The sequence below is a fragment of the Garra rufa genome, chromosome 7 (genome assembly GCF_049309525.1).
Source record: "Garra rufa chromosome 7, GarRuf1.0, whole genome shotgun sequence".
NCBI classification, from domain to species: domain Eukaryota; kingdom Metazoa; phylum Chordata; class Actinopteri; order Cypriniformes; family Cyprinidae; genus Garra; species Garra rufa.
In genome coordinates, this window is record NC_133367.1 from 2,940,076 (window position 1) to 2,957,809 (window position 17,734).

Below are 17,734 nucleotides of genomic sequence, written 5' to 3' on the forward strand. Positions count from 1 at the left end.
CGGTGTGTCCGCCGGCGGCAGCCCGAGGCCTGAAGGAGACGACGAATGAATGGAGAAAACGAGAGAGGAGGCTGCAGATTTCTCACAGCAAATTTCTTTTCCCATCAGCCGCTAATGGCTCCAGATATTAGCGCTGGAAGCCGGCGTGTTTCTGGGTCTCGGCTGATTTTCCCGCTCCCTCTGAAGTGTCGTTTGCAGCTTAATTCGGCGGTTATTGGCTCTTTCATCAAAGTACAGTTCACCGAGTCCTTTAAATGTTGCCTTCGCCCAGATTACTGTAGAGCTGGGCTCAAATTAATAATATGTGGGCTAACGGAGCAGTAGCTGGAGAAAAATGAAACGACCAGCGCTTCCGTCTTCTTCTGAGACACATGCGTCCCGTGAGGATGAGCCCACAGCTTCCTCATTATTAGCACATGTGCAGAACTACAAACTAGTTATTCACAAAGACACTTGGGTTTCTACATATAAATGTCATATTTTTGCAGTCTGATTGTTTTCTAATGTTAATTTACACCATTTACGTTTTTTATATTGATTTGTTAATCGTTTTTCATTTTGTTCGATCACTTTTATATTTTTTTCCTCTTACTTTTTGTATTATTATTATTATTATTATTATTTGGTTGACATTTTTAGTATTTTTAAAATTATTTATCTATTAATTAAATACATTAAATACAATAAAATTGTCAAATCAAATAGGTCAAATAGGTTGGTTGTTTTGATTCATTTTTTTATTTTCTTTCATAATTTTTCTTTAATTTTTCTATTGTTTTTTTTTTTCTTTTACATTCATAACTTGTTTAATTTTTTATTAATAAATTAAATAAAAAATAAAAAACAGTTACAAGTAACAAGACATGTTTAGTTTTTTTTGATTGTTTATAACTTTTTAATTTGTTTTTCACATTATTTACTATTTTAAAATCTTTTTTTTTTATTTTTTATTTTATTTTTTTGCATATGTAATATTTTAGCTGTTTCTTTAGGGTAACAAAATGCTGCACTTTTTACAGTTAATACCTGTCTTCAATTTAATTAAATTTAAAAGTTAAAAGTCTCATTAATTAATTTTTAAGACATTAAGTTACTTTTTATTATTATTATTATTAATTTATTAATTGCTATGTGATGCTGTGTTATTCCTTTTTTTTTTAATTAATATAATTTCATTATATTATTTGCATTTAATTGGACTTTTTTTTTTTTGCATTTTTTGGATCATTTTATTTTCTTTTTTCTTTTTTTCTTTTACATAACTCTCATTTTTATTATTTTTTTTATTATTATTTTTTTAATTATTCAACCATTAATTAAAACATTAAACAGCATAAAAGTTTCTTTTTTTAAATAAAAAAAAAATATTTTATTTTACATTCGTTATTTTCACATTAATAAAGTTTTTTGCATATATAATAATTAAAAGTTGGTCTCATTATTTTAAGACATCAAGTTTACTTTGTGATTTTTTTTATTTTTTTTATTAGTAGTATTATTCATTTATTACAGATTATAAATAAATAGTTTGTTCCATTTAATTTGACTTTTTATTTTAGTACCTGACTTTAAGTAAAATTAAAATTAATTTAAATTGTGGTTCTGTTGTAGATCACGCAGGAGGAGGGCGAGTTCATGATCACGTTTCCGTACGGATATCATGCCGGATTCAACCACGGCTTCAACTGTGCAGAGTCCACCAACTTCGCAACTCTGCGCTGGATCGACTATGGCAAGATGGCCACACAGGTGACAGCTTGACTTTAATACAACAGACCACATGACTTCATTCACTTCCTGTCTCACACTGCTTCCTTTCCTTACAATGTTAGTTTTTTTAGTTGTTTCTTTTGTGTGTGTATATGTATGTATGTATGTATGTATGTGTATATATATATATATATATATATACACACACATTTGTCGTTTGTGATTTTTTTTGTCCTTTTCTCATATTTTTTCTTTTGGTTTGTCATTTCTTTCTATTAGTTTTTCCTTTTTGTTTGTCCTTTGTGTTTGTTTTTTGGTTGATTGTCCTGTTCCCTTGTCCTTTTTTGTTTGTTCTTTCATTTTGTCTATATATTTTTTTACTTTTCGTTTCTTTTTTATTTGTTCTTCCTTTTTATCTTTCCTCTTTCCTTTTCGTTTGTCCTTTTTTCTTTTCTTTTTTTTTCTTTTTGTTTTTGTTTTTTGTTTTTCCTTTTCTTTTGTCCTTTTTTGTTCTTTTCTTTTTTCTTTTCGTTTGTCCCTTTTAATTGTCCTTTTCGATTGTTTTTCTTTGCTTGTATTTTCGTTTTTTGTTTGTCATTTTTATTTGTCCTTTTTTTCTGTAAAATTTTTCTTTTCATTTGTCCTTTTTGTTTGTACTTTACATTTGTTCTTTTCATTTGTCCTTTTTTGTTTTTTCTTTTCGTTTCTCCTTTTTTTCGTTTCTCCTTTTTGTTCTTTTTTGTCTGTCCCTTTTGTTTGCTCCATTCATTTGTCCTTTTTATTTGTTCTTACTTTTCATTTGTCCATTTAATTTTTTTCTTTTGTTTGTCCTTTTTATTTGTCCTTTTTGTTTGTTTTTCTTTTCGTTTGTAGTTTAGTTTTTTGTTTTTGTTTGTTCTTTTCATTTGTCCTTTGTTCTTTTCATTTGTTCTTATCATTTTTTCTTTTCGTTTGTCCTTTTCAATTGTTTTTTCTTTTCGTTTGTATTTTCTTTTTGTTTGTCCTTTTCATTTGTCCTTTTTTGTTCTTTTCATTTTTTCTTTTTGTTTGTCCTTTTTATTTTTCCTTTTCAATCGTTTTTTTTTTCTTTTTGTTTGTAGTTTCGTTTGTTTGTTTTCTTTTTGTTTGTCCTTTTCATTTCTTTTTTGTTCTTTTCATTTGTCCTTTTTGTTTTTCTTTTAGTTTGTAGTTTAGTTTTTTGTTTTTGTTTGTTCTTTTCATTTGTTCTTTTTATTTTTTATTTTCGTTTGTCCTTTTCAATTGTTTTTTCTTTTTGTTTGTTTTTTTCTTTGTTTGTCCTTTTCATTTCTTTTTTGTTCTTTTCGTTTGTCCTTTCGTTACATTTTTCTTTTTGTTTTTTTTTGTTTTTGCTAGTCCTGTTTGTTTGTTCTTTTTGTCTGTTGTTTTTTTATGTTTGTTTGTCCTTTTCATTTATCCTTTTTTTCCCTTCATTTGTCCTTTTTTGTAATTTTTATTTGTTCTTTCTTTTTATTTATCCTTTACATGTTGTTTCTTTTTGTTTTTCCCTTTCATTTTTTCTTTTTGTTTGTCCTTTTTATTTGTCCTTTTCAATCGTTTTTTCTTTTCGTTTGTAGTTTCGTTTGTTTTTGTTTTTGTTTGTCCTTTTCATTTCTTTTTTGTTCTTTTCATTTGTCCTTTCCTAACATTTTTCTTTTCGTTTCTCCTTTTTTTTTTTTTTTTTTGTTCTTTTTGTCTGTTGTTTTTTTATTTCTGTTTGTCCTTTTCATTTATCTTTTTTTTGTTTTTCCTTCATTTGTCCTTTTTTTGTAATTTTCATTTGTTCTTTCTTTTTATTTATCCTTTACATGTTGTTTCTTTTTGTTTTTCCTTTTCATTTGTCCTTTTTTTGTTTGTTCTTTTCGTTTAGTCTTTTTTGCTTATTCTATGTTTGTCCTTTTTTTGTTTTTTCTTTTTTTAAATGTCCTTAAATTTGTTCTTTTCATTTGTTCTTTCTTTTCTTTGTCCTTTTCATTAGTTTTTCTCTTTTTGTTTGTTTTTTTGTTTGTTTATCCTTTTCATTTCTTTTTTGTTCTTTTCGTTTGTCCTTTCGTTACATTTTTCTTTTCGTTACTCCTTTTTTTCCAGCTTGTCCTGTTTGTTCTTTTTGTCTGTTGTTTTTTTATTTTCGTTTGTCCTTTTCATTTATCCTTTTTTTTGTTTTTCCTTCATTTGTCCTTTTTTTGTTCTTTTCATTTGTCCTTTCCTAACATTTTTCTTTTCGTTTCTCCTTTTTGTTTTTTTTTGTTTTCGCTTGTCCTGTTTGTTTGTTCTTTTTGTCTGTTGTTTTTTATTTTCGTTTGTCCTTTTCATTTACCCTTTTTTTTGTTTTTCCTTCATTTGTCCTTTTTTTGTTCTTTTCATTTGTCCTTTCCTAACATTTTTCTTTTCGTTTCTCCTTTTTGTTTTTTTTTTGTTTTCGCTTGTCCTGTTTGTTTGTTCTTTTTGTCTGTTGTTTTTTTTATTTTCGTTTGTCCTTTTCATTTATCCTTTTTTTTCGTTTTTCCTTCATTTGTCCTTTTTTGTAATTAGGGCCCGAGCACCGATGGTGTGAGGACCCTATTGAATCTGCTCCGTTTATTATTATTAGGGCCCGAGCACCGATGGTGTGAGGACCCTATTGAATCTGCTCCGTTTATTATTATTATTATTATTAGGGCCCGAGCACCGATGGTGTGAGGACCCTATTGAATCTGCTCCGTTTATTATTATTAGGGCCCGAGCACCGATGGTGTGAGGACCCTATTGAATCTGCTCCGTTTATTATTATTATTATTATTATTATTCTTCTTATCCGGAATGAATCGCATTTTTGAGGGCCTAGACATACCCGAAAACTAACGAAACTTCGCACACACATCAGACCTGGCGAAAATGGACGTCTGATATGGGTTGCAGAAGTGGGTGTGGCAAAATGGCTCAATAGCGCCACCTTTACACGTTCCGCGGTGTGCGCATTCAGCTGTGATTATCGTACATGCACAAAAATCGGTACACACATGTAGCACACCAATACCTACAAAAAAGCCTCTTGAGATAAAATCCGAAACCCAACAGGAAGTCGGTTATTATTAATTTTCTCAGCAAAATTTGTGTCATTTTTGCCATTTTCAGGTGTCATACTTGAACGAACTCCTCCTAGAGATTTATTCCGATCAACACCAAATTTGGTGAGTCTAATCTAAAGCCCTTTGTGACGTTAAATTGTGAAGATCTAGAGTTTTCATCGGAGGGCGTGTCCGTGGCGGCCTCGCAAATTTCGATGTTTCGCCATGAAAAAGGAAGTTGCTATAACTTAGGCATAAAATGTCCGATCTGTCCCAAACTTCACATGTGTGATAACACTCCTGACCTGAAGACATCTACATGCCCATATTCAGTTATAGTCATAGCGCCACCTGCAGGCAACAGGAAGTGTCATGCTGTACTCTACAACCAACTCCTCCTAGAGATTTATACAGATCAACTCCAAAATCGGTCAGTCTAATATAAAGGCCTTAGTGATGTTAAATTGTGAAGATCTTGAGTTTTCGGTAAAGGGCGTGTCCGTGGCGGCCTGACAAAGTTTGATGTTTTGCCATGGACATAGAAGTTGTTATAACTCAGCCATAAAATGTCCGATTTGCCTCAAACTTCACATATTCGATAAGAGTCCTGGCCTGAACACATCTGAAGGCCAATATTCTATTATAATCACAGCGCCACCTGTTGGCAACAGGAAATGACTTGTATCAAACTCCTCCTAGAGATTTAATGATATCAACATTATATTTGGTCAGTCTGATCTAGAGGCCTTAGAGATGTTAAATTGCGAAGATCTTGAGTCTTCAGTAAAGGGCGTGTCTGTGGCGGCGTGACAAAGTTTGATGTTTCGCCATGGACATAGAAGTTGTTATAACTCAGCCATAAAATGTCCGATCTGCCTCAAACTTCACAGGTTTGTTAAGAGTCCTGGCCTGAAGACACCTAAAGGCCAATATTCAGATATTATCATAACGCCACCTGTTGGCAGCAGGATATATCATATCTTTCACTAACTCAAACATACCAAGGTCAATCTGCACCAAACTTCATGTGTTTGATGAAAGTGGTGGCCTGAACACATCTACATGCCAATAATCAGTTATAGGCATAGCGCCACCAGCTGGCAGCGGGAAATTTGGCACATTTAAGTGACTTTGACATATTTCTACTATTTTTACTGTATTAAAAGCATACTGCCCACCGTTTGCTGTTTTCCTAAAGCCACTGGTCGGCGGTGAGCCCGGGTGCGAGGGCCCGTTCATCGCTGCTTGCAGCTTTAATTATTATTATTATTCTTCTTCTTCTCCAAAGTGAATCGCATTTTAGAGGACCTAAACATTCCCGAAAACTCACAAAACTTTGCACACACATCAAACCTGGCGAAAATTTACGTCTGATTTGGGTTTCAGAAGTGGGTGTGGCAAAATGGCTCGACAGCGCCACCTTTAGACGTTCAGCGGTGTGCGCTTTCAGCTGTGATTCACGTACATGCACCAAAATCGGAACACACATGTAACACACCAAAACCTGCAAAAAAGCCTCTTGGAGCAAAATCCGGAACCCAACAGGAAGTTGGTTAATATTAATATTCTCAACAAAATTTGTGTCATTTTTGCCTTTTTCAGGTGTCGTACTTGAACGAACTCCTCCTACAGATTTATTCGGATCAACGCCAAATTTGCAGAGTCTAGTCTAAAGCCCTTTGTGACGTTAAATTGTGAAGATCTAGAGTTTTCATCGGAGGGCGTGTCCGTGGCGGCCTAGCAAATTTCGATGTTTCGCCATGAAAAAGGAAGTTGCTATAACTCAGGCATAAAATGTCCGATCTGTCCCAAACTTCACATGTGTGATAACACTCCTGACCTGAAGACATCTAGATGCCCATATTCAGTTATAGTCATAGCGCCACCTGCAGGCAACAGGAAGTGTCATGCTGTACTCTACAACCAACTCCTCCTAGAGATTTATTCAGATCAACACCAAAATCGGTCAGTCTAATATAAAGGCCGTAGCGATGTTAAATTGTGAAGATCTTGAGTTTTCGGTAAAGGGCGTGTCCGTGGCGGCCTGACAAATTTCGAGGTCTCGCCATGGATATAAAACTTGTTATAACTCAGCCATAAAATGTCCGATTTGCCTCAAACTTCACATATTCGATAAGAGTCCTGGCCTGAACACATCTGAAGGCCAATATTCTATTATAATCACAGCGCCACCTGTTGGCAACAGGAAATGACTTGTATCAAACTCCTCCTAGAGATTTAATGATATCAACATTATATTTGGCCATTCTGATCTAGAGGCCTTAGAGATGTTAAATTGTGAAGATCTTGAGTTTACGTTAAAGGGCGTGTCTGTGGCGGCTTGACAAAGTTGGATGTTTCGCCATAGACATAGAAGTTGTTATAACTCAGCCATAAAATGTCCGATCTGCCTCAAACTTCACAGGTTTAGTAAGAGTCCTGGCCTGAAGACACCTAAAGGCCAATATTCAGATATTATCATAGTGCCACCTGTTGGCAGCAGGATATATCATATCTTTCACTAACTCAAACATACCAAGGTCAATATGCACCAAACTTCATATGTTTGATGAAAGTGGTGGCCTGAACACATCTACATGCCAATAATCAGTTATATGCATAGCGCCACCAGCTGGCAGCAGGAAATTTGGCACATTTAAGTGACTTTGACATATTTCTCCTATTTTTACTGTATTAAAAGCATACTACCCTCCATTTGCTGTGTTCCTAAAGCCACCGGTCGGCGGTGAGCCCGTGTGCGAGGGCCCGTTCATCGCTGCTTGCAGCTTTAATTATTATTATTATTATTATTCTTATCCGGAATGAATCGCATTTTTGAGGGCCTAGACATACCCGAAAACTAACGAAACTTCGCACACACATCAGACCTGGCGAAAATGGACGTCTGATATGGGTTGCAGAAGTGGGTGTGGCAAAATGGCTCAATAGCGCCACCTTTACACGTTCCGCGGTGTGCGCATTCAGCTGTGATTATCGTACATGCACAAAAATCGGTACACACATGTAGCACACCAATACCTACAAAAAAGCCTCTTGAGATAAAATCCGAAACCCAACAGGAAGTCGGTTATTATTAATTTTCTCAGCAAAATTTGTGTCATTTTTGCCATTTTCAGGTGTCATACTTGAACGAACTCCTCCTAGAGATTTATTCCGATCAACACCAAATTTGGTGAGTCTAATCTAAAGCCCTTTGTGACGTTAAATTGTGAAGATCTAGAGTTTTCATCGGAGGGCGTGTCCGTGGCGGCCTCGCAAATTTCGATGTTTCGCCATGAAAAAGGAAGTTGCTATAACTTAGGCATAAAATGTCCGATCTGTCCCAAACTTCACATGTGTGATAACACTCCTGACCTAATGACATCTACATGCCCATATTCAGTTATAGTCATAGCGCCACCTGCAGGCAACAGGAAGTGTCATGCTGTACTCTACAACCAACTCCTCCTAGAGATTTATACAGATCAACACCAAAATCGGTCAGTCTAATATAAAGGCCTTAGCGATGTTAAATTGTGAAGATCTTGAGTTTTCGGTAAAGGGCGTGTCCGTGGCGGCCTGACAAATTTCGAGGTCTCGCCATGGATATAAAACTTGTTATAACTCAGCCATAAAATGTCCGATTTGCCTCAAACTTCACATATTCGATAAGAGTCCTGGCCTGAACACATCTGAAGGCCAATATTCTATTATAATCACAGCGCCACCTGTTGGCAACAGGAAATGACTTGTATCAAACTCCTCCTAGAGATTTAATGATATCAACATTATATTTGGTCAGTCTGATCTAGAGGCCTTAGAGATGTTAAATTGCGAAGATCTTGAGTTTTCGTTAAAGGGCGTGTCCGTGGCGGCGTGACAAAATTTGATGTTTCGCCATGGACATAGAAGTTGTTATAACTCAGCCATAAAATGTCCGATCTGCCTCAAACTTCACAGGTTTGGTAAGAGTCCTGGCCTGAAGACACCTAAAGGCCAATATTCAGATATTATCATAGCGCCACCTGTTGGCAGCAGGATATATCATATCTTTCACTAACTCAAACATACCATGTTCAATCTGCACCAAACTTCATATGTTTGATGAAAGTGGTGGCCTGAACACATCTACATGCCAATAATCAGTTATAGGCATAGCGCCACCAGCTGGCAGCAGGAAATTTGGCACATTTAAGTGACTTTGACATATTTCTCCTATTTTTACTGTATTAAAAGCATACTAGCAACCATTTGCTGTGTTCCTAAAGCCACCGGTCGGCGGTGAGCCCGTGTGCGAGGGCCCGTTCATCGCTGCTTGCAGCTTTAATTATTATTATTATTCTTCTTATCCGGAATGAATCGCATTTTTGAGGGCCTAAACATACCCGAAAACTAACGAAACTTTGCACACACATCAGACCTGGCGAAAATGGACGTCTGATATGGGTTGCAGAAGTGGGTGTGGCAAAATGGCTCAATAGCGCCACCTTTACACGTTCCGCGGTGTGCGCATTCAGCTGTGATTATCGTACATGCACAAAAATCGGTACACACATGTAACACACCAATACCTACAAAAAAGCCTCTTGAGATAAAATCCGAAACCCAACAGGAAGTCGGTTATTATTAATTTTCTCAGCAAAATTTGTGTCATTTTTGCCATTTTCAGGTGTCATACTTGAACGAACTCCTCCTAGAGATTTATTCCGATCAACACCAAATTTGGTGAGTCTAATCTAAAGCCCTTTGTGACATTAAATTGTGAAGATCTAGAGTTTTCATCGGAGGGCGTGTCCGTGGCGGCCTCGCAAATTTCGATGTTTCGCCATGAAAAAGGAAGTTGCTATAACTTAGGCATAAAATGTCCGATCTGTCCCAAACTTCACATGTGTGATAACACTCCTGACCTGAAGACATCTACATGCCCATATTCAGTTATAGTCATAGCGCCACCTGCAGGCAACAGGAAGTGTCATGCTGTACTCTACAACAAACTCCTCCTAGAGATTTATACAGATCAACTCCAAAATCGGTCAGTCTAATATAAAGGCCTTAGCGATGTTAAATTGTAAAGATCTTGAGTTTTCGGTAAAGGGCGTGTCTGTGGCGGCCTGACAAATTTCGAGGTCTCGCCATGGATATAAAACTTGTTATAACTCAGCCATAAAATGTCCGATTTGCCACAAACTTCACATATTCGATAAGAGTCCTGGCCTGAACACATCTCAAGGCCAACATTCTATTATAATCACAGCGCCACCTGTTGGCAACAGGAAATGACTTGTATCAAACTCCTCTTAGAGATTTAATGATATTAACATTATATTTGGTCATTCTGATCTAGAGGCCTTAAAGATGTTAAATTGCGAAGATCTTGAGTTTTCGTTAAAGGGCGTGTCTGTGGCGGCCTGACAAAGTTTGATGTTTCGCCATGGACATAGAAGTTGTTATAACTCAGCCATAAAATGTCCGATCTGCCTCAAACTTCACAGGTTTGGTAAGAGTCCTGGCCTGAAGACACCTTAAGGCCAAAATTCAGATATTATCATAGCGCCACCTGTTGGCAGCAGGATATATCATATCTTTCACTAACTCAAACATACCAAGGTCAATCTGCACCAAACTTCATATGTTTGATGAAAGTGGTGGCCTGAACACATCTACATGCCAATAATCAGTTATATGCATAGCGCCACCAGCTGGCAGCAGGAAATTTGGCACATTTAAGTGACTTTGACATATTTCTCCTATTTTTACTTTATTAAAAGCATACTACCCACCATTTGCTGTTTTCCTAAAGCCACCGGTCGGCGGTGAGCCCGTGTGCGAGGGCCCGTTCATCGCTGCTTGCAGCTTTAATTATTATTATTATTCTTCTTATCCGGAATGAATCGCATTTTTGAGGGCCTAGACATACCCGAAAACTAACGAAACTTCGCACACACATCAGACCTGGCGAAAATGGACGTCTGATATGGGTTGCAGAAGTGGGTGTGGCAAAATGGCTCAATAGCGCCACCTTTACACGTTCCGCGGTGTGCGCATTCAGCTGTGATTATCGTACATGCACAAAAATCGGTACACACATGTAGCACACCAATACCTACAAAAAAGCCTCTTGAGATAAAATCCGAAACCCAACAGGAAGTCGGTTATTATTAATTTTCTCAGCAAAATTTGTGTCATTTTTGCCATTTTCAGGTGTCATACTTGAACGAACTCCTCCTAGAGATTTAGTCCGATCAACACCAAATTTGGTGAATCTAATCTAAAGCCCTTTGTGACGTTAAATTGTGAAGATCTAGAGTTTTCATCGGAGGGCGTGTCCGTGGCGGCCTCGCAAATTTCGATGTTTCGCCATGAAAAAGGAAGTTGCTATAACTTAGGCATAAAATGTCCGATCTGTCCCAAACTTCACATGTGTGATAACACTCCTGACCTGATGACATCTACATGCCCATATTCAGTTATAGTCATAGCGCCACCTGCAGGCAACAGGAAGTGTCATGCTGTACTCTACAACCAACTCCTCCTAGAGATTTATACAGATCAACACCAAAATCGGTCAGTCTAATATAAAGGCCTTAGCGATGTTAAATTGTGAAGATCTTGAGTTTTCGGTAAAGGGCGTGTCCGTGGCGGCCTGACAAATTTCGAGGTCTCGCCATGGATATAAAACTTGTTATAACTCAGCCATAAAATGTCCGATTTGCCTCAAACTTCACATATTCGATAAGAGTCCTGGCCTGAACACATCTGAAGGCCAATGTTCTATTATAATCACAGCGCCACCTGTTGGCAACAGGAAATGACTTGTATCAAACTCCTCCTAGAGATTTAATGATATCAACATTATATTTGGTCAGTCTGATCTAGAGGCCTTAGAGATGTTAAATTGCGAAGATCTTGAGTTTTCGTTAAAGGGCGTGTCTGTGGCGGCGTGACAAAATTTGATGTTTCGCCATGGACATAGAAGTTGTTATAACTCAGCCATAAAATGTCCGATCTGCCTCAAACTTCACAGGTTTGGTGAGAGTCCTGGCCTGAAGACACCTAGAGGCCAATATTCAGATATTATCATAGCGCCACCTGTTGGCAGCAGGATATATCATATCTTTCACTAACTCAAACATACCATGTTCAATCTGCACCAAACTTCATATGTTTGATGAAAGTGGTGGCCTGATCACATCTACATGCCAATAATCAGTTATAGGCATAGCGCCACCAGCTGGCAGCAGGAAATTTGGCACATTTAAGTGACTTTGACATATTTCTCATATTTTTACTGTATTAAAAGCATACTACCAACCATTTGCTGTGTTCCTAAAGCCACCGGTCGGCGGTGAGCCCGTGTGCGAGGGCCCGTTCATCGCTGCTTGCAGCTTTAATTTCCATTTGTTCTTTCTTTTTATTTATCCTTTACATGTTGTTTCTTTTTGTTTTTCCGTTTCATTTGACCTTTTTTTGTTTGTTCTTTTCGTTTAGTCTTTTTTGCTTATTCTATGTTTGTCCTTTTTGTTTTTTCTTTTTTTAAATGTCCTTAAATTTGTTCTTTTCATTTGTTCTTTCTTTTCTTTGTCCTTTTCATTAGTTTTTCTCTTTTTGTTTGTTTTCTTCTTTGTTTATCCTTTTCATTTCTTTTTTGTTCTTTTCGTTTGTCCTTTCGTTACATTTTTTTTTTCGTTACTCCTTTTTTCCCGCTTGTCCTGTTTGTTTGTTCTTTTTGTCTGTTGTTTTTTTATTTCCGTTTGTCCTTTTCATTTATCCTTTTTTTTTGTTTTTCCTTCATTTGTCCTTTTTTGTAATTCTCATTTGTTCTTTCTTTTCATTTATCCTTTACATGTTGTTTCTTTTTGTTTTTCCTTTTCATTTGTCCTTTTTTGTTTGTTCTTTTCGTTAAGTCTTTTTTGCTTATTCTGTTTGTCCTTTTTGTTTTTCCTTTTCATTTGTCCTTTTTTGTTTGTTCTTTTCGTTAAGTCTTTTTTGCTTATTCTATGTTTGTCCTTTTTGTTTTTTCTTTTTTTAAATGTCCTTAAATTTGTTCTTTTCATTTGTTCTTTCTTTTCTTTGTCCCTTTCATTAGTTTTTCTCTTTTCATTTGTTTTTTTCATTTTGTTTCTTTCTTTGTTTATCCTTTTCATTTCTTTTTTGTTCTTTTCGTTTGTCCTTTCATTACATTTTTCTTTTCGTTTCTCCTTTTTTCCCCCACTTGTCCTGTTTTTTTGTTCTTTTTGTCTGTTGTTTTTTTATTTCCGTTTGTCCTTTTCATTTACCCTTTTTTTGTTTTTCCTTCATTTGTCCTTTTTTGTAATTTTCATTTGTTCTTTCTTTCTTATTTATCCTTTACATGTTGTTTCTTTTTGTTTTTCCTTTTCATTTGTCCTTTTTTGTTTGTTCTTTTCGTTAAGTCTTTTTTGCTTATTCTGTTTGTCCTTTTTGTTTTTCTTTTTTTAAATGTCCTTAAATTTGTTCTTTTCATTTGTTCTTTCTTTTCTTTGTCCTTTTCATTAGCTTTTCTCTTTTCATTAGTTTTTTTCATTTTGTTTGTTCTTTCTTTGTTTATCCTTTTCATTTCTTTTTTGTTCTTTTCGTTTGTCCTTTCATTACATTTTTCTTTTCGTTTCTCCTTTTTTTCCCACTTGTCCTGTTTGTTTGTTCTTTTTGTCTGTTGTTTTTTATTTTCGTTTGTCCTTTTCATTTATCCTTTCTTTTTGTTTTTCCTTCATTTGTCCTTTTTTGTAAGTTTCATTTGTTCTTTCTTTTTATTTATCCTTTACATGTTGTTTCTTTTTGTTTTTCCTTTTCATTTGTCCTTTTTATGTTTGTCCTTTTTGTTTTTTCTTTTTTTAAATGTCCTTAAATTTGTTCTTTTCATTTGTTCTTTCTTTTCTTTGTCCTTTTCATTAGTTTTTCTCTTTTCATTTTGTTTGTTCTTTCTTTGTTTATCCTTTTCATTTCTTTTTTGTTCTTTTCGTTTGGCCTTTCGTTACTCCTTTTTTCCCGCTTGTCCTGTTTGTTTGTTCTTTTTGTCTGTTGTTTTTTTATTTTCGTTTGTCCTTTTCATTTACCCTTTCTTTTTGTTTTTCCTTCATTTGTCCTTTTTTGTAATTTTCATTTGTTCTTTCTTTTCGTTTCTCCTTTTTTTTTTTTTTTTCGCTTGTCCTGTTTGTTTGTTCTTTTTGTCTGTTGTTTTTTTATTTTTGTTTGTCCTTTTCATTTATCCTTTTTTTGTTTTTCCTTCATTTGTCCTTTTTTTTGTAATTTTCATTTGTTCTTTCTTTTTATTTATCCTTTACATGTTTCTTTTGTTTTTCCTTTTCATTTGTCCTTTTTTTGTTTGTTCTTTTCGTTTAGTCTTTTTTGCTTATTCTGTTTGTCTTTTTTGTTTTTTCTTTTTTTAAATGTCCTTAAATTTGTTCTTTTCATTTGTTCTTTCTTTTCTTTGTCCCTTTCATTAGTTTTTCTCTTTTCATTTGTTTTTTTCATTTTGTTTCTTTCTTTGTTTATCCTTTTCATTTCTTTTTTGTTCTTTTCGTTTGTCCTTTCATTACATTTTTCTTTTCGTTTCTCCTTTTTTCCCCCACTTGTTCTGTTTTTTTGTTCTTTTTGTCTGTTGTTTTTTTATTTTCGTTTGTCCTTTTCATTTACCCTTTTTTTTGTTTTTCCTTCATTTGTCCTTTTTTTGTAATTTCCATTTGTTCTTTCCTTTTATTTATCCTTTACATGTTTTTCTCTTTTCATTAGTTTTTTTTCATTTTGTTTGTTCTTTCTTTGTTTATCCTTTTCGTTTCTTTTTTGTTCTTTTCGTTTGTCCTTTCATTACATTTTTCTTTTCGTTTCTCCTTTTTTCCCGCTTGTCCTGTTTGTTTGTTCTTTTTGTCTGTTGTTTTTTTTATTTTCGTTTGTCCTTTTCATTTATCCTTTTTTTTGTTTTTCCTTCATTTGTCCTTTTTTTTGTAATTTTCATTTGTTCTTTCTTTTTATTTATCCTTTACATGTTGTTTCTTTTTGTTTTTCCCTTTCATTTTTTCTTTTTGTTTGTCCTTTTTATTTGTCCTTTTCAATCGTTTTTTCTTTTCGTTTGTAGTTTCATTTGTTATTTTTCCTTTTCATTTCTTTTTTGTTCTTTTCGTTTGTCCTTTCCTAACATTTTTCTTTTCGTTTCTCCTTTTTTTTTTTTTTTCGCTTGTCCTGTTTGTTTGTTCTTTTTGTCTGTTGTTTTTTTATTTTCGTTTGTCCTTTTCATTTATCCTTTTTTTGTTTTTCCTTCATTTGTCCTTTTTTTTGTAATTTTCATTTGTTCTTTCTTTTTATTTATCCTTTACATGTTTCTTTTGTTTTTCCTTTTCATTTGTCCTTTTTTTGTTTGTTCTTTTCGTTAAGCCTTTTTTGCTTATTCTGTTTGTCCTTTTTGTTTTTTCTTTTTTTTAAATGTCCTTAAATTTGTTCTTTTCATTTTTTCTTTCTTTTCTTTGTCCTTTTAATTAGTTTTTCTCTTTTCATTAGTTTTTTTCATTTTGTTTGTTCTTTCTTTGTTTATCCTTTTCATTTCTTTTTTGTTCTTTTCGTTTGTCCTTTCGTTACATTTTTCTTTTCGTTTCTCCTTTTTTCCCGCTTGTCCTGTTTGTTTGTTCTTTTTGTCTGTTGTTTTTTTATTTTCGTTTGTCCTTTTCATTTACCCTTTCTTTTTGTTTTTCCTTCATTTGTCCTTTTTTGTAATTTTCATTTGTTCTTTCTTTTTATTTATCCTTTACTTGTTGTTTCTTTTTGTTTTTCCTTCATTTGTCCTTTTTTTGTTCTTTTCATTTGTCCTTTCCTAACATTTTTCTTTTCGTTTCTCCTTTTTTTTTTTTTTTTTTTTTTTTTTTTCCGCTTGTCCTGTTTGTTTGTTCTTTTTGTCTGTTGTTTTTTATTTTCGTTTGTCCTTTTCATTTACCTTTTTTTTGTTTTTCCTTCATTTGTCCTTTTTTTGTTCTTTTCATTTGTCCTTTCCTAACATTTTTCTTTTCGTTTCTCCTTTTTGTTTTTTTTTGTTTTCAGCTTGTCCTGTTTGTTTGTTCTTTTTGTCTGTTGTTTTTTTATTTTCGTTTGTCCTTTTCATTTATCCTTTTTTTTGTTTTTCCTTCATTTGTCCTTTTTTTGTAATTTTCATTTGTTCTTTCTTTTTATTTATCCTTTACATGTTTCTTTTTGTTTTTCCCTTTCATTTTTTCTTTTTGTTTGTCCTTTTTATTTGTCCTTTTCAATCGTTTTTTCTTTTCGTTTGTAGTTTCATTTGTTGTTTTTCCTTTTCATTTCTTTTTTGTTCTTTTCGTTTGTCCTTTCCTAACATTTTTCTTTTCGTTTCTCCTTTTTTTTTTTTTCGCTTGTCCTGTTTGTTTGTTCTTTTTGTCTGTTGTTTTTTTATTTTTGTTTGTCCTTTTCATTTATCCTTTTTTTGTTTTTCCTTCATTTGTCCTTTTTGTCATTTTCATTAGTTTTTTCTTTTTATTTATCCTTTACATGTTTCTTTTGTTTTTCCTTTTCATTTGTCTTTTTTTGTTTGTTCTTTTCGTTTAGTCTTTTTTGCTTATTCTGTTTGTCCTTTTTGTTTTTTCTTTTTTAAATGTCCTTAAATTTGTTCTTTTCATTTGTTATTTCTTTTCTTTGTCCCTTTCATTAGTTTTTTTCTTTTCATTTGTTTTTTTCGTTTTGTTTGTTCTTTCGTTTTGTTTTTGTAATTTTCATTTGTTCTTTCTTTTTATTTATCCTTTACATGTTGTTTCTTTTTGTTTTTCCTTTTCATTTCTCCTTTTTTTGTTTGTTCTTTTCGTTTAGTCTTTTTTTAAATGTCCTTAAATTTGTTCTTTTCATTTGTTCTTTCTTTTCTTTGTCCTTTTCATTAGTTTTTCTCTTTTCATTAGTTTTTTTTTTTCATTTTGTTTGTTCTTTCTTTCTGTCCATTTTTCTTTCCGTTTTCTTTCGATCTGAATCTCTCACTTATATTACACACACTCGAGTCGTTTTTCCCCGTCGTGTTGCGCTCTGGCATTTAGCGATTCTCGTCACGCGGCGGATGATCTGCATGTATTGTAATGATTAGCGATGTGCTGAATGTCGGGTCACAGACTCGCGGCTAATTAAAGCACACGAGCGGATCTTGGGTTTGATTCTCTCTCGAGTCGCTCGCAGTCCCACTCATTATTTCAGTTCCTCTTCTACAGGCGTTTGATGGAGCGCCTCATTAGTCACAGAGCTTTAAACCTGCACATTCATGAAAAAACAACACTGATTTCTGGACCGTTACACAATGTTTTATATGCAGTAATGGTGTTGCTGATTTAAACACATTTTATTTAGTCTACACATGTGTATTTACAATACTATGCATGATAAATGTATATGTTGCAAATGAATCCTTGAATCAGAGAGAAAAGCACATTAAGATCATTGTGATATGCAATCATGGGTGTGATCTCAGAGAAAGCGGTAATAAACCACCTGCAGCGGTTCATGTAATGGCCAGATCTGGTCTAAAGAGAGAGACAGGATGAGTTTACAGAGTTATTAACATCATCTTCTACAATATATGAGACACCGCTTTATCGCTCTGCTGTCTTCAGAGACCTGCGATTGTTTCCTCCGTTCAGATTCTCACTCCATTTGTGTTTATTAGTTTATCAGTGAGAAATACAACAGTGAAAAAGATCAAGAGCTCAGTGTCAAAATATTTTTTTTTTCTTTGTTTTCCTTTTTTTATAGTGTGTAAACTTTTGTCTATTATTTATTTATTTATTTTCAATTTCTTTTAACCATGCAACATTTGGGCATTGTTTTTTTTTTCTCTAAGGACACATTAAATTGATCAAAGAAAAGACATTTATCATGTTACAAAAGATTATTTTAAATAAATGCTGTTATTTTGAACTTCCTATTTATCAAAGGAATTTCAGCTTTTCATCACAGGAATAAATTGT

General features: G+C 34.0%; 1 protein-coding gene across 1 annotated transcript in view; it reads left to right on the plus strand.

Annotated features, from left to right (window-relative positions):
• Nucleotides 1–17,734, plus strand: part of LOC141338951 (lysine-specific demethylase 4D-like) — an 86,810-nt gene that overhangs the window by 51,144 nt on the left and 17,932 nt on the right. The window contains exon 8 of the mRNA XM_073844563.1: nt 1,612–1,749. Coding sequence (XP_073700664.1) covers nt 1,612–1,749 — 138 coding nt within the window. The remainder of the gene's footprint in view (nt 1–1,611; nt 1,750–17,734) is intronic.